Below are 26,869 nucleotides of genomic sequence, written 5' to 3'. Positions count from 1 at the left end.
CTGTGGTCTTTTTTGTAACAGATCATGCAGTCGGTCACTGTTCCTGCCACTGTACAGATGTTATGCAGGAAATGCCCAAAACAGCGTATTATCATAACAAAAGTGACACATTAGCACAGTTGTAATGATTACGTTCAAATATTGCCTTCTTGCTCAGTTGCTATGAGAATAGTTGTTTATTGGTCCAATTTTTCTGGTAACACACATCTTGAGCCTTTTTTCCATTTTTGTAGAAAATTCAAATATCCGAGATAAAATTCAACATTCAAGAATGAAAATGTTTGATGCAGCCATACAGGACTGTTGCGGGTTGGAGTCGTAGCTGTCTGCTCAGCGCGCGAATGCAGCGAGCCACTCTGCTGTTTCTGGTTTTGAATCTTTAATAAGTTCCTACATAAGAGCAGTTGGTCCTGTAAGCCTCTGTTGTGGTACAGCAGTGTTTTTCTCTCTGAGCTACAGTCCACTGTGAGCTCCAATATTCTACTCTCCATATTACATAATACTAAACCCACAACAAGACCAGGCCTAAACTTTGTATTATCTTACTTTTTCCAGCCAGTGTTTCGCCAACAGATTGCAGAAATGCATTCTGAGGAGCTGATTTGCAAACATAGTAAGCCGAATTGGTAATATGCTCCTTTGTTGTACTGATGGTCCGAGCAAAATGGAGTGACGATGGCAAATCGGTGGGAAAACCAGGGCTGGGCCATTGTCCAGCCAGACATCCTGCCGCAAATAAAGCCTGTTGCCATGGCAACACCTTTCCCTGCTACACAGGACGCTTGGCTCTTGCCATTATACCAGTGGTGTCAAGCTCGTTCACATGGTGGGCCATACTGAAAAATTTTAATAGGAGTCGCAGGCTTGACACATTCACATTTCCTGGGGAAAAAATGGAGGGAAAATTAGTCTACAAGCATTTGACATTGCACTGGCAAATATTTTGACATGAAATTAGCCTTTTCATATTGTTTGCAGGTGCAAGATAAAGTTTAAATGTAATGTCCTTCATCAGTAGTGCATTTCAACGCAGTTCATTTACAGAATGTTTTTTTTTTTCCCCCAGCTGCTGTTATACAAGCACATGGAGGCGTGATGCCTGAGATGTGGCTTAAGCATATGCCCTGTAAATTGATGTGCACTTTAAATAGGCCAGCTGAAAATCTGTTTTTAGGGATGCACCAAACCTCTGGATATTCTGGTCTTCTTGACCAAATAACAGATCTGGAGCTTGATCTATAGAAAATAATCAAAATTGCAGTTACAGGACTGGTCAGAACAGTCTCAATTAGATATTTTCCCAGTCGTTCAGCTCCACTATAGAACACGTATGACGTGCAGGGAGTGGATTCATGTGGCCTGTGAAAGCTCATAAAAACCGTACAGAAGACGAATAATGTGCTTCAAAAAGTGTTTGCTGTGCAAGATATCAGATATCAGATCTGTTGACAACTGATTAAGTTGCACTGAATGTGTCAAAGGCCTTAACGCAGATTAAAATTGTGAGGGTAGGTCATTGATTAATTTAGCATATTCGTAACACAGCTAGCTTTATTGTCATAACGATCACAAAGAATGACTTGTTCAGAAAGAATCTTTGAAAACAAAGTCATCATTTCACTCGCATCCAGTGTTTTTATTTTTGATACATTTACGTCTGAATTACATTCAGATACATTAAAGTAGTAATACTGGTATTTAAAGTATTAAATTGATTAACACAGTCATGCATGATCGATTGTCTCTGCCTGCCCCGAGTTGTTCTCCAAGATCCCATGTTGCTGGCCTACTTGGTGTATCGAAATCCAACAAGAAAAGATGTGAATGTGTTTATGCACCTAAAAACGATATAACCTCAGGCAACATCAGTAAAGAGTTAAGATGCAGCTAAAGACTGTTCTTTTATTATTTCCATTACTTTTACTTATTATTGCTGTTGCTGACTTGAATTGTTTCTGTTGCTTTTTTACTGTTAATTAGAGAATTTTATTTTGACATTAATTTGCCATATTCTTGCTGCTTTTCTATTCTTGTGTGATGTTATTTTGAAATAATTATTTTTTTGTGTCTGTGAAGCACTTTGAGCTGCATTATATGCATGAGCCTAGTGACCTGTGTATCCCTGCATGATGAGCATGAACTGCAGCAAGCAATTAAAAAAAACCCTGTATTATATTTTCGGTCCAAGATAGCTTGAATACTGCCTTAATAACCTGTATCTCAATAGGTCAGGCCTTTAAAACTGCTCTGATCATCATGAGGGCTTTTTTAAATGCCGCTATTTATTAAATGATATTGAGAATAACATTGGCTGGCTATATTGAGCACACCGTATACCCTCTCAACCAGTGTGACTGGTCGAGTGGGTTTAGTGGGCTGTGAAAGTTCACAACAACCGTACTTCTTTTCCTTTTTCAGTCCCTGTATTAACCTTCGTGTTGATCCCACATCAAAGCGACAGTGTCTATAGCTAGTTCTGTGTGTTCGTGGATAAAACTGAAGGCAGAAGACTTGCAGACTCCACTGTGAACCGGTGTGTCTCAGTGAAGAGGCGCGAGAGCGAGAGAGAGAGAATGGGGTTGTGAATGAGTCTGTGTTTATGGAACAGGACAGGTTGAGTCTGCTGTGCGTCTCTCCTTCTGTATGGCTGATTAGTTCGGCTGTCAGGCTGCACGACAGGTGAGGACTTTATGGTCACTGTGAATTAAGCAATGCTTTCCAGCCACTAAATCAGCCTGCAGCACCAGAGCTCAGGTTTCCTCAGACAAAGCTTTCCTAGAGCCCTGGAGATAAATTTGACCAGAGAGCCTCTGTGTCACACCAGGTCTCTTTCATGTGTCATTTAAAAGAGCCCTCATAAAAACCAGAGCTCTTTCAAACGCCTGACTCATTGAGACACGGGTTATTGAGGGAGTATTCCTGCTGTCTTGCACTGAAAAACCTTCTTTGCTGAGGAAGCCCTACTGAATACAGGTGTTACTTTGTATTGCTTGTTGCAGTTCAGGAGATAATCTGCTTCATTTCAGGGAGTCATTTACTAAAACACAAGACCATGGATGAGTATAATGGTTGATTTAACAGAGGAGCTGCAGTAGCCAGTGTGGTAGTTGATCAATTCTCTGCAAATGGCTTTTTACTGACGTCACAAAATGCAGATTTGAATCAGATTTGCAAACTTTTCGCTCTTGAGTGAGACGCAGTTGGTGGACGGAGAGTTTGATGTCTAGAGATGCCACAGTCATTCGTAGCTGGGAGTCCAAAGCACGCTGGAAATTTAACAGTAATTAAATGGAAAGGTGCTATTTGTGAACGCAAGCCGGACTCAGAACACCAGTAAGGTTGACACTCCAGTTTATGTGCAAGCAGCACAGCAAATTACAGAATTACTGGGAGCATTTATGTGAATAGAGGCCAAAACTTTATGGGAAATGGCGAACAGTCTAGATTATAGCCAGAGAAGATGAACATTTCTGTGAACTTGTATCATTATTATTATTTTTTTGGTTTAGTTTAGTAAGTCATCACAGCAGTGCTTTATATATAATTCTAGAGAAAAGGGTCAATCTGCTGCGCTTGTGTGCTTGTGTGCATGGCTGCGTTTGCTCAGAAGTACAGCAGCTGGTCAGCAAAGCAGAACGTTTGGAGTTTTTACAAGAGACAAAGGTCATGGGAGTATATTTTTGTGTGTGATTGAGAAATGAAGGTACTGTTTGCTGCTCACGCAGAGAATATCACCTCCTGTTTACCATGATTTTCACTGCAGGTATTAAGGCTACAGTTTAATGGCTACGTGTGTGAGCAGCTCAAAGCCTGGATGTTACGGTATCACTATAATATCCTGGGATCTGAGTTTGAAAGAGAGCGTAAAAACCTTGCTCTCTCTGGGTGGATTTGATGGCAGTGTGCTAGCCAGCATAGGCATCTGTTAGCTGACAACAGCGTTGGCAGCTAGTGTTGTGTTCCAAGCACGTCGAGCTGTCCAGTGACCTTATGTTAATGGAAGTTATGCAAAGAAATATTCACTGGCTTTGCTAGCCTTTGCACTCCCAACTTGGCAGTATCATTTGATAAGTGTCCTAACCAGCAAGTTATATTGGACAAGACTAAATGAGGTGATAGATAAATAAGTGAAATGAATAATAACAGGAAGAAAAACCTTCAAGAAAGCTGCTACTGCTTTATATAGCTGTATGATTTTGTCTGCTGTTATAGACAACTGTATGGTCTATGGGGTAAGAAACCATGTACAGCTTTGTTTGGGGTTATTTAACCCCTTGAAACTGCACTGTGAAAACTAAAGGACAACATTTTGGAGCTAGACATGTCTTGGCTAATCATCTACATTTGAGGTAAGGCAAAAATTTGGGTAAATTTAAAAATATTTTTTGCCAGACTGTTCCCTTTTGTATTCCTCGATGCTGGTAGAAGGACTGCTTTTGCTCCTATTACAGTATTTATGCCCTCTAGGTTTGGTCCTGTAGCTGGGAGGTGAATTGTGTGGCTGTCAGAGCTATAATAGTGCCTCTTGACTCCATGTGAATGATGGCACTTCTGCCTTTCGGAGTCCCCAAGTGAGTAATGACAGCACAGCCTGCACTTACTGTCATCAAGATAATATCCTGAAGAGCTTGCAAGAGGTAGCCTCTCTCTCTCGCGCTCTCTCCGTCTCTCGCTCGCCCTTACTCTCTCATTCCCACACTTGCTCCCTGAGTAGTGTTTATCCCTTCCTGCAAAAGACTCTCAGAATGTATCTGGACCCCTGACGAGAAGAAACGCTGAGCTGGGATGTAACAGAATACAAGTATTGGGAGCACATATTCAGAATATAGAAATTCAGTGTCAAGGTACATTTTTGAAAAGACCATTTTCTAAATATACTTACCTTTTACATTTTTAAGGGAATATGTTTAGAATACACACTCTCTGAATAAATAAGAACATTCAGTCTTCACCTGGAACACCATCAATGCTTGTTTATTGACTTTATTCAGAATCAGTGCAAAGAAGCAAAGAAGGCATTTCAGTCAACTTCTGAAGAGGATGTCAGTTAACGGCTTCTTTACAAACTTTAAGTTCCTACTAAAGTCTGAGTAGACTGATAAACCAACGCCGTGATCAGTGATTAATCTCAGTGTTACTGAGCTCCGCTAAAGCCTGCGTAGACTGATAAATCAGTGTGATGAGCCAGGTAGAAATGTCAGTGTTACTGAGCTCTTTCCTCGGACATGTCTGTGAGTGATAAGTTTAGCATCAGTGTTGTACAGGACTCCTGTTCAGAACAGAAGCAGGCCATGAGAAACAAACAAAAAAAGTTGAGAATTTTCTGACCTTCAGAAAAAAATTCCTTGAAATGTATTCATAATGTATCACTCTTTATGTATTGTAATGGAATATGATGAATACATTTAGGACAACATGGTCAGTATTCAGTTGTCACTACTTTTCTAAAGTATTCTGCCCAACCCTGCGAAGGAGGTGCCAGTGGGGAAAAGCAGCTGTATACATCTTGAACAACAGTCAAGGTCATTCTGTATTTCTGTGGGATTTCTGCTTTTTTGGTCATCTTGCGCAAGTCAGGGAACAAACATTTCTCCCATACAGTCTCATATGGTCAAGGCAAGCTTAGCTCTGGCATCTGGCCCAGTCAGTGCATCCCTAACAGTGAACATTTTAATCAATGTCTGCTGTTTCTTCTGTGTGGGTTTAATATCACTGAGATAACGCGCGCGCGCAGACACACACACACACACACACACACACACACACACACACAGTCTTGGCTGTGCTTCAGAGCTCTGAATCAAGATTACTCTATCAGGGGACAGACCAAGAGACAGGTATACAGACACACACACACACACACAATCTTTATCCAGCCCTGCCTCCTGCTCTCTGCAGAGAATGGCAGTTTGCCATCCAGAAGCCCAGACGGAAACCTCGGTTTATTCCTCTTCACTTGTGAATGAGGATGGAGCATGATAGTTGTCTGCTCAACCTGACTGAACTTAAAACTGTCACAACCTAGCTGATCGCCATTAGGGCAAGACTCGGAAAGTAATTTTCCCCTATATTTGTATATTGATGGTTTTTGGCACTAAAAAAATCTGATCACAAATATCAGCTTATATATAAACTATATAATTTTATACTTTTATATATAATTTTTACAGAGGGATACAGTTGTCAGTTTATGACTCTTCATAGAACTGCACTATCTATGTCTCTAATTCTTGTATAGTTCTCTTAATAAAAAGCTTATTCTGTTATACTAAAGATCAAGTTTGGGTGCATTTTAGGGCTCCCAGGTGGTGCCACCATCTAAAACTTGGCTCTGTCATAAGGAGATCATGAGATCGAGATGTGCATTAACATGTGCGTCCTGGTAAAATATAGTTTTGGGTGGGTAGGGTGTCCCCGCCACTCCTCCCATCACCCAGCTTGATGCTAGTCAGCGCAGGTGTCTCTTAGCTGGTGTAACAGAACTGGCGGTTGGCTCTTTACTCCGAACGCGTTCGGCTGTCCAACGACAAGCGGCAGTTCCGAAAGATGCGGTGGCTGGCTACGCAGGTCTCCGAGGAAGCCTAGCCCTCCTAATACTGATGGTATTGCATGATTGAGGGAGTCCTAACTAGTGAGTGTAATTAGATGTGACTAAATTGTGGATAAAACTGGGGGAAAAATCCAAAAAAGTAAAAAGCGATTGATCTGGCAGGGCCATTTAAAGCGTGCGCTTGTCAGTTAAACACCTGCCACCTGAAGCAGACCATTCAGTTCCCTCCACCCATGCATTCTGGCTCACCGTAGCTAGATGAGTAACCAAATTCAGCACAGTACTCCAGTTCCGTTCATTTGTCAGTGGAAACGACGCCCAAATGCATGATTGCAGATTTGTTACGATCACAGATTTCAGCTAGGGGGCTGTATTCGAGTCGGTCAAAAATTTCAGGCCATCTTTATTACATTTTCAACCTTTTACTGGAAATAAAATGAGTGGTTGAGACGGCCCACTCTCTGAGTTCACACAATTTTTGATGCCATAAATTAGATCTCATTTTTAAGACCGCAGCATGCAAGTTGAAATACATCTAACCTTTTCAAAATCACTGATTCACTGGGGGAGAGACTGGAGCAGAAAAGCTGTAAGGCCGGTAATTGGTGCCTCCATGACACTTATCCGTTCAAACCAACGTTTGAAGACATTTTTCATTGATAATGTCAGTTCTTGCCTTAGTCGTCAAATGTGTATTGGTGCGTTTAGCCATTTCCAGCCATTTCTTCCTTTATAAAAATGGTACATTTCTAGAGCAAAACATTACAAGCACACCTTGTTGATTGTTATCACTACTTGGCTGCCCCCAGTGTCATGGAGATCACTCTTATATATCAGATAAGTTTTGACAAGCGTCAGTGTTAAAGTACATCTCCTCAGTGAGTAGTTAAGTTGGTCATATCACCAGCATGAACAAAAAGCTACTGTTACTTAACGTTATGCTGCATCAGATTCTGCACCGGTGTTTCAGTGGTGGTAGGTAACGTGCTTTCATGAAAAGCTCACATTTGCATATGTTGTAATCCGCTCACATAGGTGCAGCACTATAAGTGAATTATTGCCCTCTTCAAGTCATTAATTCATTCTGGCTTGGACGTCATTATCAAAATGTAAACAAAAAACCAACAGCAGAAATATGGTTTTTAATGTTGACATCAATAACGTTGAAAAATGGGTTCAGCCCTAATGCAGTCTGAGCCTTAGAGCAGTTCAAGTGTTGGTGTTTGTTTAAACCACTTACCTCGTACCAGATCATATACCATAAATTATGATCTGTCTGGAAATAATATAAGGATAGAAATGCTGCTTGGTGCAGTGAGGATTGCTCCATATTTAATCTAATGATTGGGCCAAAAGAAGCTGTTGTACTGAATACAGTTGCTCGTAAAGCTTGTTTTTCACATGAACGCTACAGCCTTTGTAGTCTTTGGAGATTTGCTGCTCTCTCCCTCGGTGGATGTTGGGGAGAACGTGGAACACAAGCTCATGCATGATCCTTATAACGGTCATACTGAGAATGCTAAGAATGTTGTTCAAAATGAAGGTTTGCTGAGAAGTGCCCTGAAACCTCCCTCTGTCGTTGATTGGACTGCGAGACGAACATGGAGAGATCAGAAGTGTAACTGTGGAACCAGTGTTGCATGGCATGGATTCAGTTGTGATGTACAAGGGTAGAACTTCTTAGGGCTTAATCTGGAAGCACTAGTCCATATAAGGTGCTCTACCCTGAGTATGAGCTAATGGCTTCTACATCCCATATACTGCATTTCATGTCAAATAGGGCTTAATATTGGCTTCAGCCCATGAAGGTGCTAATTGTGGGATGATATCTGTCTTTAAAAGAAGACAACTTTAGGACTAAGTAGGAGCAGAAATGGAAATGCAGTTCTGTGTCTGTGGGCTGCCAAGATTGAATTCATTTTCAGTGTAGAGCCAGGTTTCGTACTCACTCCAAAAATATGGCTTTGGCTTTTTGAGTGGTTTTCTTAGCTTATGCATTATTTAGACTAAAGGGAATGACTTCAGATGCATTATACTCTACAAAGAGAGAGCTAAACAGAGTTGACGGAATGGTGCCTAGAAATAACCTATGAAAGGAGTTTAGAAAATGGGTCATGTGGCTGTTCTTTTCTCTATGCAAGGCCTTTGGTCAGAAATCAAACCACCAGTGTCTGTTTTTGCTCTATTTTGTGTTCCATTCTGTTTCCATTACTGAATTAGTCATTTAGCCATACATGCAGCTCTCAACTGTGTGAAGAAGCTTGGATTTTTTTGTGCAGTCACTTACAGGGGGGGGGGAGGGACCTGGTCAACTGGTCACCTGACAGTTGTGTATTTACTTATTTATTTATTTAGGAAGTTGCACATCAGTGTTTATGGAAGTGCGTAGCCGGAGTTGTGTGGTTAGATTTCAAAGGCAGCCTGCTTCAGGCCTGTTTTAGTCGTGCTATTGCATAATTGAAGATTATGGAAATCCAGGGCTAGGCTTGAGAACCCTAACCGCATTTATGCTAATCAGCTCTTGCCTTGACATTGAATCCACATCAAAGGAAGCGATAGCATCACTCAGCTGGTCGGCCATAGCTCAGTGTACAGCTCCTGCTGTCCGCTAATGAGCATAGAAGAAGCCATAATGAGTAATCGGTCATGGCTAAGTATAACGTGGTTGGTGATGCTATGTATGAATGTGTCACTTTCAGCACATTTCAGACTTCTTTTTTTTCCAGAGCCTTCTTTGATAAAACTGGCAGTGTATCCACATTTTCCAAGATGGGGCCATATCACTGAAAAAACGTTCCTTGCCTTTTTGAAATAGGAGTTTAATGTGCTATGCGTATACTATAGCCTGTATTCCAATAGCGAACTGACTATTGGAGCTAGGCCCACAATTCAGGCCAAAGATTTCCGAACTTGATCACAAATGAGACCTTTTTGATAATGCAGGTTCTGCTAGTGCCCCTACGGGCCCCTAGGAGTATGATACCATGGCAAATCATGAACTTGGCCCTCGTGTATTAAATGTGTTCCTTATATGAACATATTCTGTACAATAGACCTACATATATTTTATGCTGTGCCACTGACTCAAGTGAAGAGCTGTTTTCTGTATCGAACTAAAACGCATTGGTCAGCCTGCCGCTCTTACTCACAGCCGGTGACGTATCTAGCACTTCCAGAAGGCCTAGAGTGCCCCTTTTTCTCACAAAATTACCCCCGCTCATTGGAAAACGAAACCTGATTGGTTGATTCCACTCTTACATCCTAATTATGTTAATTATGGTTAACATGACATGTTGAACCTTCAGTTCAGCTCCTGAAGTCCTAATCAGTGGAAGAGCTTCCTTGAAAGTGTCTACGTGGAAGAAAATAAATCCTGGTTGGATAATTTTCTCTTGGGCAGTTCAAGAATTTAACCCTTACTAGTCCCACAACGGGGAAATTTCACCTCCACATTTTAACCCATCCATGCAGTGAAAAACCACATACACCCTAGTGAATGCGCACACACAAATACTAGGGAGCAGTGAGCATACTTGCCTGGAGCAGTGGGCAGCCCTATCCCTGGCACCTGGGGATAGGTGCCTTGCTCAATGGCACTTCAGTCACATACTGTCAACTCGGGGGATCGAATCGGCGGCCCATGACTGCCCTTTAAACAATGAAATATGAATATTACTACCATAGTTGCCCGTTATGGTTAAATTAGGTGGTTGTGTATTTTTTCCTCTGAAGTCCTAGAAGGCCCTGAGGGTTCCCTACTGCTGTGATGTACACTTTACTGCCTGTGGTACACACATCAATGGTGAAAATGAGTTCTGCCTGTTTTTGGTATATAGAAGCACACAAATTATTGTCAGTGGAAATGATAGAATGCAGAAAGAATGCCCTTCAAGCTTTTTTCCCCTAACACACAGCTTTGGAGATGAATGGATTAGTGATCCAGAACAGAGAAGAGGCAAACAAATGGATGTTCAGATCACTGCCTAAGTTTCCTGCTTCCTGTCTCTAAGCCGTAGCTGGCCGAGGCAGTAGTATTTCAGCTGAGAGAGGAGGGCCTTTGTTTTGACAAAAGGCAGGCAGGGCAGCAGCTCAACCCCTAACCTCTTACTGAGCGAAGGAAGAAGATTAGCAGCCCTCCAGGAAGCGCGAGTGCCTGTTTGCGCTGCAGGCACGCTCACACACATGCACACCAGCCAAGCCCATCGCTTTGTGACGTGTGGACCCACTTGATCCCCACAAACTCAAAGCATTCTTGTTAAAGTAGTAGTGAGACGGAAAGGCTAGGAATGGTCTTGACTTCTTAATAGAAGCAAGTACTTATTCAACCGTTAGAACTGCAATAGCTACATGAATTCCATCCCAGGAGTTTGTGTACTCCATCTTTCACATTTATTTATATATATTTTATATTTTTAAAAAGAACTCTTGGTGGGTAGGTATGTGCAAGGTGCTGTAAGGCAAAATAGTACTTGTTTTTTCAGATTGATCAGTACTTCACCATTATCAATGTTACATTAAACTACACATCTCTGTGATATTTTTTTAAAAATTGGTGGAATTCTCCTTTAAAGCAGCGAAAACACCAAAATATTCAGGGCGGGGCTGCTCCAGCAGGTGTCGGGAACCACTGATTTTGTATAAATGCTATTCTTCATTTGTGGTGAGAGTTCCATGCAATTAAGAATCATCTCACTCTCATTAGTAGCACCTCACATGTAATCGGGGAGCAGGCTGGAAATGGTTTGCTGTCTGTCTAGACAGACAGCAGTGGATCAGCTTAGTGAGGGTCTGCTTCTGGGCAGTGCTTTGATTAGTGCAGGCCCGTATGGACGGCACAGATCGAGCCCAGTGGGGTAGTACACAGCCTGGAGCACTGCAGCCGTGCACCCAGTCTCCTCATAGGCAACTAACAGCAGTGCAAATCTGTGGTGTCCCCGAGTAGCCATGCCCTGCAGATTTTGGTATTTTGTGTGCTCTAACACCTGATCCATCTAATCAGCTCATTAGCGAACTCATTCTAAGGTAAAGTGGGTATGTTAAACCAGAGAATGCACTAAAATGAAGGAACTGTTGCATGTTTTGACACGGTGTACACCTCATAACACTGCACAGTATGTTGCTTGTTGATCATGATCACAGTATTTGTCTTTGAAATACAGATTTGTAAGGCAGGCCCAAAGAATTTGAATACTTGAATATACGTTTTTTTTATGTTTGCATTCGATTCTGTATTATTTTTTTTTTTCTTTCAATCCATAAACTTTTCATAGCCTAAACTACAACACATTTAATCAGCAAGGGCAGCAGTGAGTGTTACTACATGGAAAACATTAATAATAAATCAATTATAGCCACTTTAGTTTGGGAATCCATACGACTTTGCCTTAGAGCGCAACAGACACCATTATACCACTGAGGCATGATAAGTTTGTTAAATAAACGCTGTGTTGGCATATTTATGTAATGTGATCAAATATTTACTCCTGTGATATCTAAAACTCTAGTATGTAACATGACCTTAATATCTAACATGATCTGACATGTTTAATCAATCAAAGCATTCATATGATTCGACATACAAGCATTTAGCCATAAATCGGGTTGATTAGTGTTTTATAAACACCGTCATCTTAAGATATAGAAATTAAGTCGCATTATTGGAATTTCATCCATATTGTGCAGACCTAATGCTTGGCAGTTAGGGAGTCAGCGTTTTTCTCCTCAATCTCTGCCTTTAGCTGAAAAGTGGACACTATAGAAATTGTGCTGTTCGTGATTAAACACCAGTCGATAAACAAAGTCATTACAGAGCTGCACCTGGAGTTCAGTGCAGTGCTGGACTTGGCGCTCTTCTCTCTCAGAAACTGATTCCTTTCACTTTGGTTGTTATCTATGAATATGTGGTGATTGCTGCCATGTAGTTGTCTGTAATGTAAATCCAGATAGATTTAGTCTCAATTTGTACATTTTAGAAGTGTTTATGTTCTGGGGTCAGCAGATGTGTACATGAAAAACACTCAAGATCTGCATTCACCCACATTTCCCATATTAATGTGTTCCTACTAAAATGCGGATATGTATACACAGTTACATGCAAACGTTCGGTCACCTCTGGTCAAATAACATCTTTGATGAAGTGAAAATAAGTTGCAGATCCCCTATAGAAAACAAACCTCTGCACATTTTAATCCTGTTTGTAACCTATTTGGGGGGAGAATTAAACATAAAATGTGGCCTGTGAAAAAGTTATAGCATCATTTGTTTTATTTTTTCCTGTATTTTCAAAGAAATACAAAAATGCAGTATTTACGTTTGTGTTTTTAAATGGTAGAACAGGTTTTTGATAAACAGTACTGCACTAACTGTGTTATTAAACTGTTCAATGGACTGATTGGATTGTGCTTTTTGTGGTAGAACATGTTTATACTAAAATTTACATTTAACGTAGACACTGTTTTGTGTTCAAGCTTACCAGTTGAGCTTGTAGTGCTGTACTGAAGATGATTTGTCAAACTTTAAAGCAACTTCAAAGCAGTATCAGTGGGATTTTCATCAACATTACAAAAGAACTGGTAGCACTGTATAATGAATAGCTGAAGAGATTACGCAGGTTCTGTCACAGGCTCTGATATCGTCACCAGAGTCTGGTGCTGTGTGAAAGCCTAGAGCAGTAACTGCATGTAGGGTGTGTATTTGTGGCGATGAAATCCTTTGTTTAACTCAGACCCTGCAGATTATCCTTCAGATTTACTGCCTCATAGGAATGCTGGGAACTCCAGCTAGGCCACTCTAATGTGAGAGTCATGTGACCGCACGGCTCCGGGGAGACAACAGGGTGACGTCTGGCTCCTGATTTCTGGAGGCTTGTCCCAGCAAGCCCCAGGACTACTGAACTTAAAACCTGCAAGTTGTGGTTGGTGCAGGGAGGAAATCTGATCCCTGTGTGTCCAATACACATGGTTCATAACGCCTACTGCTAAGCACAAACCGTCACAAGCTACCACTGCTGTTTTCACTTCTTCCTGGCAGGCAGTGTTTCCTGACTCGTCCTTTTGTCTAGTTTCACATTTGCTTTTTGAAAGCGGTATGCTGACTCCATGTCCATGCTTGACCTCTGTAGTGGGGATGGGGTGATGTGAATACAGATATGCAGACTAATCTTAATATTTGTTGACTTAATCGGGTTTCTGCGTAAGTCATGTAGTTCAGAATAAAGTTTGGTGTAGTTTGGAGACTGTCAGGAATGTCAAGCTGTCGATTTGTGTAGTTTACATTTGTTTAGCCCTTGTCAGTGTGTAGGTCAGCTGATACCATGTTAAGTCACACATCCCGAAAATAAGAAATCTAGACTCAAAGACTAAATCTAGAAGGTACAAATACTTCCTTTAATGCTGCCTACCTTTTATACGTGCGATAAGCGAATGAGATTTGTTTAAAAATGCAGATATTTGAATTAGAAATGCTTCTAATGCTCATCCCTACACTGTGGCAGGGCTCTGGCAGTCTGCAGGTAGACACTTGAAGGACTGACCAAGCCAGCCACCAGGCTGTTGGACACAAGAAGTGCTCCTTGAGTGGTGGTGGTGCTCCAGCTGAGAGCCACAGTCTCGGCCCTCAGCTCAATGGGTCTTTGTTCAGGCAGCGGGAGCTCCGCAAAGCCCCCCAGCCAGTGTGGGGCCGCTGATTGTGACGCCTATTGAGCTCTTTACAATGGAGTTGGGTGACATACTAGAGAGGGAGGAATGAAATCAAGGGGGAGGAAATGCCCACATGCATGGTACACTCTAGTGCCATCTGGTGGTGGAGCAACAAGCTGGAGTCAAGAAGTTACTGATGACTGTCCTCACCTATCTTTCACCGTCCTCTGTATACATAAAAGTATAAAGAGGAGCAAAACTACACTAGGACACATAGTGAAGTAAAACAAGGCCATACAGTAATAAACACTAAAAATCAAGCAGTGCTGTGTAAAAGTCAGACACCAGTTTTATTTAATGTCCAGTCAAAGCTGCCATTGAGTACAAATAATTTCTTTGTCTGTACCAGAAAAGAATCAGAACACATGAGTAACAGAGCACAGAAACCTCAACATCTCTCTCTCTCTCTCTCTCTCTCTCTCTCTCTCTCTCTCTCTCTCTCTCTCTCTCTCTCTCTCTCTCTCTCGTGTTTGTGTGTGTGTGTGTGTGTGTGTATATATATATATAAAATAAAAAATAATTTTTTCAGCAATTACTGTGTCCACTTTGTGTTGTAATTGCAGCTTCCATTGTTTTTGGAAGACTTGCTTTCAGTGTTTAAACATCTGCAGCAATGTTTTTTCAGACCTCCAAAGTTCACTCTTAGATGTTGGTTACTTCTTCTGCTAATCATAATCTCTGAAAAAATGAGCGTGTCATTTTAATGGTCATTTTGACTGAGAATTAAGCACATTAAAGAATGTCTCTGGCATTATATGAACAAGTGCAAAAGAGTGCACAACTGAATAAAACGGTACTTCTTTCTGGGTCTTTTCTTTCTATTTGTAGTAGCTAAGCATAGATGAGATGGTAGATGGGAGATTTTCCATTATTCACTGTACTTTTACACCTCAGTAGCAAGACTGTAGGAAAGCCCTTGTGGGAAAAGTGTCAGACAGACCTCCCTTTTAATGTTGTTTGTGGGGCAGCACGTTCCCCATGTGGTCTGACTTCAGAGTAGGTCAGTAGAAGACGCTGGACTGATCGATTTGTTTCTGTCTCACCCACAGTGTCATCTGCCTTAACGGTCCATCAGTGTGAATACAAGTGTTGGGTTTCAACACAGGGCGTCATTGATCCTCGTATGGCCTCGACTGGTCACTTTGTTTTTCTCTGCATGTTGAGATCAGTTTGGTCACACCTGGTCAGTGTGACGGTCAGTATAAAAGTAAACTGCATTGGGTGCCTTGGACTAAAGTCTCTGTCTCAGATGCTCCACCCACAGGTACGCAGAGCACCTGATATCTATAGTAAGCTAAGCTAGCCTTATCTAGGTTTTATCAGTTCCGTCAGGTTGACTGGGTCTATGCATGTCTGTGTGAATGTACTTCTGTGCAGTCCAGTGGGAAATCTATTGTCCAGTCTGACCACTGTGACAACAGCCTTCCAGAGTGAGTTACAGTCAAATGGACTTTTCAGGTTCACGTGTCTATAAGTTATTTAAGAGCTTACTTGGAAGCGTTTAATAAAAATATGCAGAAGTTAAATTGTAGCAGTAAACGTAGATGATGAGCCAAGACATGTTTGGCATCTTAAATCTCCTTCTTTAGTTTTGCGCCAGAACTGTGAGTAGAATATAGGCAACAAGTGATGGCAGGCCCACAAATTAACATTGTACATGCATAAACCATCACATGCTCACTAACTTATATAGTTTCTGTAATTAAAAATGGACCCATGGCTTCTAAACTAAGAGGCAGACGTCAGGCATGTCTTGATATCTTGACTGCATTTAAGGCATAGGGGGGGAAGTTGTATATAGATTTTTTTTTTTTTTTCCTGAATTGAACTTGTGATAGCTTTAGCATCTCACTTTCCTGATTGCACTGTCCTCAGAGGCAGCACTGTTTTGGTCATCATGACCCAGTGTCCTGAAAGCAGGCTCCTCTCTAAATTCCCTGCTGTTATATGCAGGGTTTAAGGCATTGCTGACTTCCTGCACAGGGTTGCCAGGTTCTCTGTGCTGAGGCTTTCTTCAGAAACTTACTGTGGCCTCCATTCTGTTCTTCCGCCTCCTCCTCAAGCCCACTCTCTTTGTCTCTCCATAGCGCCGGCATTGCTGTTGGTTTCTACGGGAACGGAGAGACCTGCGATGGAGTGAACCGGCTCACTTACTCACTGCGCCACGCCAACCGCACTGTGGCTGGAGTACAGAAACTGGTAAGGGTCTGAAGCACGGCCTTCTGCGCAAAAAACACACACACACACACGTGACTGTTCTTTGCCACGACTAGCTTAAGTTACACAGTGGTACAGCTCCTACTTGTAAGATAGCCAAAGGGTTGAATTGATTCTGTTTAATAATGTATCCGTTTTAGCTGCCGTCATATTTTGAATGCTTTAATGGGCCAAAACAGTATTTGCCACTATGATATTTACCAGGCATGTTCAAACATTGAATTAGGGGTGGATGATATAGAAAAAAAATGATATCTTGATACTTTTCACGAAGCACAATATGACAATACGTATCGCAGTATTTTGACAACGTGCACTGATAGTGCCAGGTTTTGAATACTGCCATCAAAAAAGTCAATACAATCATTTTGAGTCAAAGTTTTTCATACTGTACTGCGATAAATCTGTTTAAATAGGACTAATTATGCTCTCTTTTTAGTGAAACATGCAGTTGGTTAGTTGCAGTCGATTGATGGATAAGTATGGACATAATATGCTCAGAAATGCTTATGGTTTGTTGTGATGACAGTAAAATATCATACTGTCAACCTCTAAGTTGATCATAATGCTTTGATATCCCTGCATAGCTAATGTTTATAAAAAAAAAAAACACTATTATTAATAATGATGTAATATTAGGGCAAAATATTATGTAACTGTCAAGAGACATGTTACTTTGTAATGGCAAATCTAATGAATTTTATGGTTTCTGTTCTTTGTTTTATTTAATATATTACCCGAATATTTAATATTTCTGTATAATTTTAATGCTGTAATTTTTAATAAATTCCTGTTCAGGCCTGAGGGGCATGGTACCTGCGTATTTGTACTTTCTGATTACTGTTCTACTGCGTGTTTTGATTTGTTGATAATCACCACTGAAATCACCTCATACTGCAAACGTTGAAATGTAAAGCTCTGAAACACCAGCTTGAGTGTAAACCTCAGGAACAAACCCATAACAGACATCTGTGTGTGTGTGTGTGTGTGTGTGTGTGTGTGTGTGTGTGTGTGTGTGTGTGTGTGTGTGTGTGTGTGTGTGTAGGTAGCAGACAGCGCCACCTCTCTGAACCAGTCCGTAGACGAGAATTTGCAGCGTTTGGAGACTCAGTACGCGAAGCACACAGACTACCTGTCCATTGTGCAGAAGTTACAGGGCCAGCTGGATGAGCTAGTCAAACAGATGGTGGAAATCCCCTTCTGGAACAATCCCAGCATCTCCCTAGAGGACCTGGCCTTCAAGATCGAACTCTACGACTGGTACAGGTCAGAGACAGGGAAATGATATCTGCCATTCCAGAACTTCCTTTTTTCCTCTCTCTTCTTCTGTCTGCAGCAGTGCTTCAAATGTAGTGTGGTGTCGGCTGTAGGTTGTTTGTGTACTTTATATCAGAAACGTTGTGTGTTTTGTTTATGGTTGTGTGAAGATGTTTTTCTGAAAGTTTGGCGTTCAGATGCAAGCATGCCAATGAGAGAAAAGGCGAAAAAAAAGCTGAAAGAAATTCTGGCTGTCACATCAAGCATGAACAGTGCCCTCTTAGAGAGTGTGTAAATTAGCATTCTGCTCACTCTCTGCGTCTGTCAGCCTCTTGTCACCATTTACATTTCTCACTGAGAGAAACTCTGCTGAGGGATTTGCGTTCCTTTTTTTTTTTCCTCAACGCTTGCAAAAAAATCCTTTCCAAACCTTTATTCGTTTTACCGGGGGGAGGGAGATCAATCCTAATATCAAAACTGTGTCTCAAGATTCCTCAGTTTTGGTGTCGTCAGCATTCCATCGTTTTCTATTTTTGCCCTAGATCCCATCAAAGACAAACGGAGGAGAATGGAAATGATTGCACTGGACGTGTCCAATAATTTGTGGTATCCCAGCCAAAACCTCTGCATTAAAGGAATAGTTTGGTGAAAAATCAGACTTGCACAATGGTCTTCTTAACCGTAGCTCAGTCTGCCAGCCTATGTTTACTTCTTTAGCCGCAAGACTGATCTAGTCAGTAAGCAGTGGAAACTTAAATCTAACCACTTGACACCATTCAAATTGCATGCTATTGCGTACTTGTGTCAACCTGTATCAATTAGTTTGTAATCTCATATAGACTTGCTTATGTGTGTTCTGAGAGTGCATGACAAGCTTCGAGATGGCTGCAACTATTGTTTTAGTTTTGCATTGCCAGACTTGATCTCAACCAGAATACAGAGTGTTTAATTTTAGCTAACAATTCGGTACGGGTTGACAGAGGTATGTGATAATTTAGGCATGTATTTTGCAAAGTACTAGTTTATGGGATATAAGCTCCCAATAATTGACTACCTTTGGGCCAAAGGAAATTTATGAGAAGATTTTTTTAAAACTTTTTTTTTTGCCGTACTGTAACTATAAAGCAGAACTCTTGGCCAAGCAACCACAAATTATTGGACTTATCCAATGCAATTGCTTCAGTTGTCTTGGATGGGATTTAGAATAAAATAATAATAATGCTGGCATTACATTAACCTTAGCGTGCCAGCGCACCACTAAAGAAAAGAACTTCAGATACCAAGTGTGTCTTGGCTGATTGACTAATCATTCTTCAGTCCAAGTTTAGTGTGGCTCCAGAGCTTTTTGGCTTTGTCTCCATATTAGAGCCATAACATTACATGCTCAGGACAGTAGCACGCTCGAACGGTTCACCCAGGCCAGGTTGGAGCCCTGCCAGCAAGGGCTGTTGAGCTGAATCTGTCTGCTGTTGAAGGTGTAGAGAGCAGACAAGTGAAGCAGAGAAGCAGGAAATCCTTGGACACTAAAAGTTTAGTTAAATTGGAGCACTTCTGCAGCTCTTTCCATAGCTGTCCTGTCCCTGTCTATGTTAGAAGGGGCAAGTTGACGTCACATAGCGTAAAGGCCATTACATAGTCCATCCATCCATCCATCCATCCATTTTCTAAGCCACTTCTCCGTCAGGGTCGCGGGGGGGTGCTGGAGCCTATCCCAGCAGTCTTTGGGCGAAAGGCAGGATACACCCTGGACAGGTCGCCAGTCCATCGCAAGGCAGACAGACAGACACAGACAGTCACTCACACCCAGGGACAATTCAGCATGTCCAATTGGCCTGACTGCATGTCTTTGGACTGTGGGAGGAAACCGGAGAACCCGGAGGAAACCCACACAGACACGGGGAGAACATGCAAACTCCACACAGAGAGGACCCTGATCACCCGGCAGGGGAATCGAACCCAGGCCCTCCTCGTTGTGAGGCGACAGCGCTACCCACCACACCACCGTGCCGCCTCATTACATAGTCATGGTAGCTAATCTCTGACCTTTAAGCAGGCAAATTCACAATTGTGAGTTGTAGAATATAAAATCTCTTCCAGTTCATTTCCTTACATTCTTTTGGTTAACTATGCATTGGTAACAATATATTGATTTGTTCATATCTGGCTTTAGGCTTTTTTAGGTCCAATTTTGTAAACTAGTAGGGTCAGTAATACATTGACATGACATACTTCTGGGTAGCCTTGTTAAATATAAAAGTATAAAATAAGGACGTGATGTGATGGGTGCAAAATCTAAACCGACAGTGTTAACAGTAAAGGTGCAAAAAGCACTCTTTGGAGCCCTGTCAAAGAACTACTTTTGGTTTCCTAAAGAAACTTTCCATGGATGGTTCTTTAAACAAATGGTTGGTTCATTTTCGGCCTAATCTTCATCTCTGAAACAACCCATTGTATTCTGTTATACATGAGTTAGCATTTTTTGTTCTTTACCAAATACAGGGAAAAGTGGTGTTGATTGAAACCTTTTACTGAAAGGTTCTTTAGGCATTCAAAGGTGGTTCCACTATGGTATCCTTCCCAATAACCCTTAAAAAGGTATCGGAAATGTTTCTTAGGGGTCAGTTTGCTTCAGTGTTGGTAATATATGTGTGTTGTGCTCAGGTGGCTGGGCTATCTGGGACTTCTCTTGTTTGACGTCCTCATCTGCCTGCTGGTGCTTTTCGGCCTCATCCGCAACTCTAAAGGAACTCTCATTGGGTGAGTCACTGCTTGTGCTCGTGAGTGGGAGAGTGTCGTGTGGGAAATCAGGGCTTTTTTGCTCAGTGAAGCTACCAGCTGGCCACTGCTCCATTTCTACTGCCCCTACCACTGATGCACAAAAAGGTGGCTGTGTGTGCTCCTATGACTTTATCAGGGATTTTCCAAGATTTTATGATATGGTGTAGAAAGAGTGCACCAGCAAAACACCATACTAAAAATGGTATCAAAACCTTTAAGTAGGTTTTTGTTTGTTTTCAAGTCATTTCATATATTGTGCATCCAATTCATACAAGCTTGGACTTCCAGCATTGTCCGGATTAGGACTGCGACAGCTAATCAACATCATTTTGACAACAAATCCTGTTGTTGATTAGTTGCCTTGATGATGTATGTGCTGGCCATTTGTCATTTGTTTGTATCAAGTAGAGTTAAGATGGCAGAGACTGAAGTGCATGGATCATGCAAGACCGTACAGGTCACAGACATGAGAGGACTTTACTTTAACATGGCAAAATAATTGGTGTACTTCAGGATCTTAGAGAAAACACTTCATCCTTGGCTACAAATGTGATAAAACCATTATGCAAAGCAAAAAATAGCGTCAGTGGCTACTTTTCACCCAGCATAGGTTTAATTTAGTAAATAGAAAAATAAATGATGTTGGATGAAGAGTTGAGTTGTACTTTGAAAATTTTAATTTAAAATGTGTCACAAAATTATGCTGTTCTACTACCACATTATCCCCCTGCAATAACAATTACACACACACACACACACACACACACACATATATATATATATATATATATATATATATATATATATATATATATATATATATATATATATATATATATATATGTGTGTGTGTGTGTGTGTGTGTGTGTGTGTGTGTGTGTGTGTGTGTTAACAATTATTCAAATACCTGAATACTAAAATACTGTACCACACACACACACACACACACACACACACACACACACACACACACACATATATATATATATATATATATATATATATATATATATATATATATATATATGTATGTATGTATGTATGTATGTATGTATGTATGTATGTGTGTGTGTGTGTGTGTGTGTGTGTGTGGTACAGTATTTTAGTATTCAGGTATTTGAATAATCTATAATGGTACTAAACGTTACAGCGGTGCCTAATGCCCAGTACCTGGATCTAAATCTCGTTTTAATGAAACATGCATTTGTACAGTGTTCTAGAAGTACTGATGATGTGCTCAGAAGAGCTTCATTAATCATCATAATAATGTATCATTTATATTGCCCTCACCGACTGGCCTTGGGTGACACGTGGCACCACTTACAGTGAAACTGAAGTCCGAGTGTACAAGCTTAACTGCTTTGAAGAACCATTTCTCGTCCAATATCAGACACTTTCTTTTACAAGTTCTCTATAAGTGACTTCTGACTGTGGTCAGTTTGTCTCCATCAGAGCAGTTAGATGAAGCGAGTTTGGGCTGTATGAAGTGCCCGTTATCGGCAGCTCTTTTTAGGACAGGCAGGGAAATTGTAATCTCTTAGTGATTTATCCCTACGGGATGGCAACTGTAGCGACTGCAGAAAAAGCCTGTTATTTGATTCTTACACAGAGGACAAGCTGAAAGTATCTGCATTGGAGGCCTGTGCATGTAAAAGTGCTTTAGCACTAGAATTGCTCTGAGTCATGTCAGGTTTTCTCATTGCAAGTGCCTACTGCAGGTCTGCGTGCCAGTTATTTTGCATTTTTAATTAGCCAGAGGGATAACACGTGCTACAGTTTCTGTTTGAGTAAACAAGTCGATCAGAAGATGTATTCCTGCATGTTTCTTTCAACTATTTATCTGATACTTATGAGCATATTAGGCTAAGCAGTATCAGGGCAAGTTCCCTGAGGTGCCTTCTGCTGGGTTCGTTCACATCCTACCCTGGAGCAGATTTAAGGCACACTGACATTTTTGAGCTGCTGTTCTCTTTACAGAGAAGACTGCTGCCCTCACGGCCATTCTCTAGAGCTCAGGTTCAAGACTGTTGTACCTGCCCTATAGATCAAGCACCTGGATGTACCACCACTGTTTTCTTGGTGATATGTTTGGGCATCTTAACATTTAGATTCACATTAAACAGCAAAAAGCCACACTAGCCCGAGGGCATTTTAAACGGAATATAAATGTCAGATCAATGATTAGAATCTCTCCATGTTTGAAATGTTAGAGTTTTCCCTGAAGATGCTAAAATGACTTAAACTGAATGACCTCCAGTTTGCATGGTCTTATTTGCAAATGTTAAACAGCACACTGGGATTAATTATTTTCTAGTTTTATTAGCAGATATTCTTTCTTCAGTTTTCAGTATGGTCTTGAAATATATGAACACTCCTAACATTTCAGTGCAATGGTTCAGCACAAAACAGGTTTTTACCATTTTCTGTTTACCCCAGATGTAGTCAAGCAGACATGGTTGGTCCCGAAATTTTGCTGCTTTAGTTGAGCACTGGAGCTGCGAGGCTAATGTTGCTTACAAATACTAGTCAATAGTCACCCTAATCTTTTCCTTAAATGCATCTCCAAAACTTCTCTCAACTTAATGAAACTGAATCCTGCAATAGGAGAAAGCCTTGCAGACTTATCGATGTGGTGTGGAGCTCATTATGACTTACTATGACCTGGAAAAAATAATAAATTCACTGCACAGCTGAATGCAGCAAGTAGCCACTAGACAGCAGGGTGTTGCCCCAAATTCTGACCCCCACGTTTGCGATTCCTGCTGTTTCTTTTTATATATAACAAGTTTTGAATTGTTGAACTGAAGGTATGTTTATAAATGAAAACAATGGAAATTGTTGAACTGAAGATATACATCCCCAATTCCAGTGAAGTTGGGACGTTGTGTAAAACATAAATAAAAACAGAATACGATGATTTGCAAATCCTTTTCAACCTATATTCAATTGAATACGCTACAAAGACAAGATATGTTTAATGTTCAAACGGATAATCTTTATTGTTTTTTGCAAATATTCACTCATTTTGAATTTGATGCCTGCAACACGTTCCAAAGAAGTTGGGACAGGGGCAACGAAGCACTGGGAAAGTTGAGGAATGCTCAAAAAACACCTGTTTGGAACATTCCACAGGTGAACAGGTTAATTGGAAGCAGGTGTCATGATTGGGTATAAAGGGAGCATCCCTGAAAGGCTCAGTCGTTCACAAGCAAGGATGGGGCGAGGTTCACCAGTTTGTGAACAACTGCGTGAGCAAGTTCTCCTCATCATTATAAGGTTTATGCGGGGGAGTGTGTGCGGAGGCCTGTGAGAGACATGAATTAGTTCACATTAGTAGAAGCTGAGACCGTTCTCACTGTATGATTAAGCTTAGCATTAATAGTACCTAGAATGATCCTTATTGTGGTTTACCTGTGTCTGTTTCTCTGTCTCTTGCGCAGTGTCTGTTTACTGGGTGTGTTGGCACTGGTAATCAGCTGGGGATCTCTGGGTCTGGAACTGGCTGTCTCCTCGGTGAGTGTCTCCATGGCAACACTACCCTATACAGAGGCAAGGCAAGATAAGTGTGTTTCAGACTCACTGCTGTGCTTTGTCTTAAAACTGTAGAAGTCTAATGTTAACGTCTACCTGCATACCAAGAAGGGCGAGTTCAAAACAATAAGAGTTTTATTTGTACTCCGTCGCTTTGTAATTGCAGTTTTGTCCAGAAAACGTTTAAAGCATGATTGATGTTCTATAACCGATTGGGAGTAAAACTGCAGTGGGAGTTGAGGTACCTTTCCAATTTAGGTTTTGCCACTGAGAGCGCCTGGCTTTATTCTGAACGACTAATATGCAGCGTTTATGCATGCAAATATACGTCCTACTTCAACGTTTGACATTGGTTCTATTAATCAGCAGCCTACTTTTGAATAAGTTGTCACTCTTGCCTCTATCAACATCTAACTCTGTCTGGAACATATCCATTTACCATTGAGTTTCTTTTAAGCACATCTTACACTTACAAATGACTTCTTGAATGTTTTCGCTTTGTTTAGTACAAATCAGCCATTCCATTTGGTGTTCTTTCCAGACCTCCAGTGACTTTTGCGTGGCACCAGACATGTATGTCGCCAGAGTGGCCGAGCAGTACGGAGTCATCAACAAAGGTGAGATGATATCGACACACTTTCACTTTTTATCTGTGCAGTAGAGGAGTTGTGCGGTAGATGAGTTGTTTCTCACTGGTTGAGTCACAGACTGTCACATCTGCTCTCTGAATCATTCCTGAGCATGGTCATGCCCTTTAATGTCGGAGGAGTTTGCACATTTTTTTTTCCACTCGTGGTACATTCCCTCAAACTAGTTCTCATTTCCTTTTGGCTCTCGGAGGACCTAAATCAACCGCCTTCACTTTAGCGGCGTTACTCACCACTGCGCACGGTCTGCGAGTGACCTGACCTGCACAGAAGGCCAGGGAGAGTAAATTAGAGGGGTGAGGCTGCAAGGAGCTGAAGAAGAATCTGTTGTGGAGAGTTTTTTTCTTTCCCTCCTTTTTGTGCAGTGTGTGTGTGTGTGTTCCTCACTGGGTGGCCTCAGCAGATGGAATGACGAGGGAAGAGAAAAGAGGGAAAGCAGTTGAGACATTCCAGTCTTAGCCATGTGGAGGTCCTTCTCTCCCTCTTCATTGGCCTTTGGAGGACTTTTGGAGCAGACTAAAAGTTATCTGCTAAGGACATTAGTGTGGTAGTATGAAGAGGAGGTGATTCAGCAGATGACCCCAGCATCTGTGGTCTGTGTAGAGCACACGCAGGCACAGTTTATTGGCCTGTCCAGCATCGCCCCCAGCGCGATTAACCAGTCTGCTGCACTGATGAGCAGGAGGAAGTAGGGCAGCAGAGACAGAATGTAGGATAGTGATAAGAGTTCTAATGCAGGAGGAAAGAATGCTGGGTAATGGGAAAGCCAGGCAGTGTGACTATCGGCCGTGTAACTGTGTGGCCTGCCCCCAAACTCCCCACCCCACCTGCCCCCTACCTCTCTCTCTGATCAGAAAAACATATTCTTCAGCTGTCAGCTTCCACCCGTTCACTCTTTTGTCAGAGATGTCCTCATAGCCCACAGTACACATCCACCCCCTTCCCACAGTGGCTAATGGCAGTAGATGGAAACAGTTGACAAAGTGATTACTGATGCTTTCACTCATCTTCTCCTTCAGCCCCTCAGCATTGTCACCAAGCCCACAAGCTTTAGTTTTCTCCTTTTTGTAATCAGTATCTTTCACAGGGCTTTGACTGCATTGAACATTTAGAAGCAGCCACCTTAATAAATTGTGTGCCGTTTCTCTGTGTAAGCATGGCAAAACACTGTCGTCATGCTCATATACCACAGAGGAAAAAGCCTACAAGTCTAAGCAAGCTGAAGTCAACTCGTAGCCAATGTGCAGGCAGGGCTGAGTATCAAAATTCAATAATCTGTGGTACATTTAGTTAATACTACCAAGTGTCAGCAAATTGTATTCAGTGCCCAATTTTCTACCTAAGCACTTGGCTCATCAGCATCCATAAGTCAATAAATGTGTTTGTCACAAATTCTTTGCTTGTGATTGGCTGTCAGTCCGTTAATAGTACAATACCCATCCCTACGCTAAACAATTGGATTGCTGAGCAAATAGTTGTATCTTGTATCCAGACACAAATAAATATTTCTGTAGACTTGCCTACATTTTATCATATCAGTCTGAAGGTTACAGCCAACATTACAGTCAGCCTAATACTGCAACATTTGGCTCTTCAGTTTTTTACTTTCTTCAAAGTTTAAAAGCTGGGGGAAAAAAAAAAATAAAATTTCACTTGGTAAATCTGGTCATTATTGCTGGTTGTTATAATATTCTTGATGGAAACGAATGAATAAATAATTTTATTTTAGTTTTTTAATTTATATCTTTAGCTTATAAAAATGGTGAATGTAGGCATTATCCCACAATTCCCATGTCAGTGTCTCCCTCATCGTCATAGCTTGCTGAAACTAGGGATACACACCATTTTGGTCTAAATTGGGTAAGCCTCCTGCCTCAGCTGTAGGATGCTCTGTGCACCCCTGACCAATGAGAATCGCCCACTCCCTGCCCCGAGGCCACTCACCCCTCTCCATCCTCTAAGAGGTCATCACTGCCATTACGTCTGTCTCCTTCAGTTCCTTTCCCTGTTTTTCCCACCCACCCCCACTCGATCTGTCGGATCTGAGATGAAAACGACCCTTCTGTGAACACGCTTTGAACAGGCCTCACGGTTTCATTCATCTTCTGAAGCTTTTATGAGACGCAAGTGTTTTATGATCTATTTTCCTCCTCAAGTGAACGTTTTTACAGAGGACCCGGCAAAGCGCGAAC

The 26,869-nt window shown here is 41.5% G+C and overlaps 1 protein-coding gene across 2 annotated transcripts in view; it reads left to right on the top strand.

Annotated features, from left to right (window-relative positions):
• The window catches only part of ttyh3a (tweety family member 3a), a 68,151-nt gene that overhangs the window by 19,236 nt on the left and 22,046 nt on the right, over positions 1–26,869 (top strand). For both annotated transcript variants that reach the window (XM_017703208.2, XM_017703207.2), the window contains exons 3-7: positions 16,335–16,446; positions 17,510–17,730; positions 20,383–20,478; positions 23,940–24,012; positions 24,572–24,647. In XM_017703208.2, the coding sequence (XP_017558697.1) occupies positions 16,335–16,446; positions 17,510–17,730; positions 20,383–20,478; positions 23,940–24,012; positions 24,572–24,647 (578 nt within the window). The remainder of the gene's footprint in view (positions 1–16,334; positions 16,447–17,509; positions 17,731–20,382; positions 20,479–23,939; positions 24,013–24,571; positions 24,648–26,869) is intronic.

Source organism: Pygocentrus nattereri, chromosome 27 (genome assembly GCF_015220715.1).
Source record: "Pygocentrus nattereri isolate fPygNat1 chromosome 27, fPygNat1.pri, whole genome shotgun sequence".
NCBI lineage: Eukaryota > Metazoa > Chordata > Actinopteri > Characiformes > Serrasalmidae > Pygocentrus > Pygocentrus nattereri.
The sequence above is the reverse complement of the archived record's forward strand: the minus strand, read 5'-3'. Positions and strand labels throughout refer to the sequence as shown.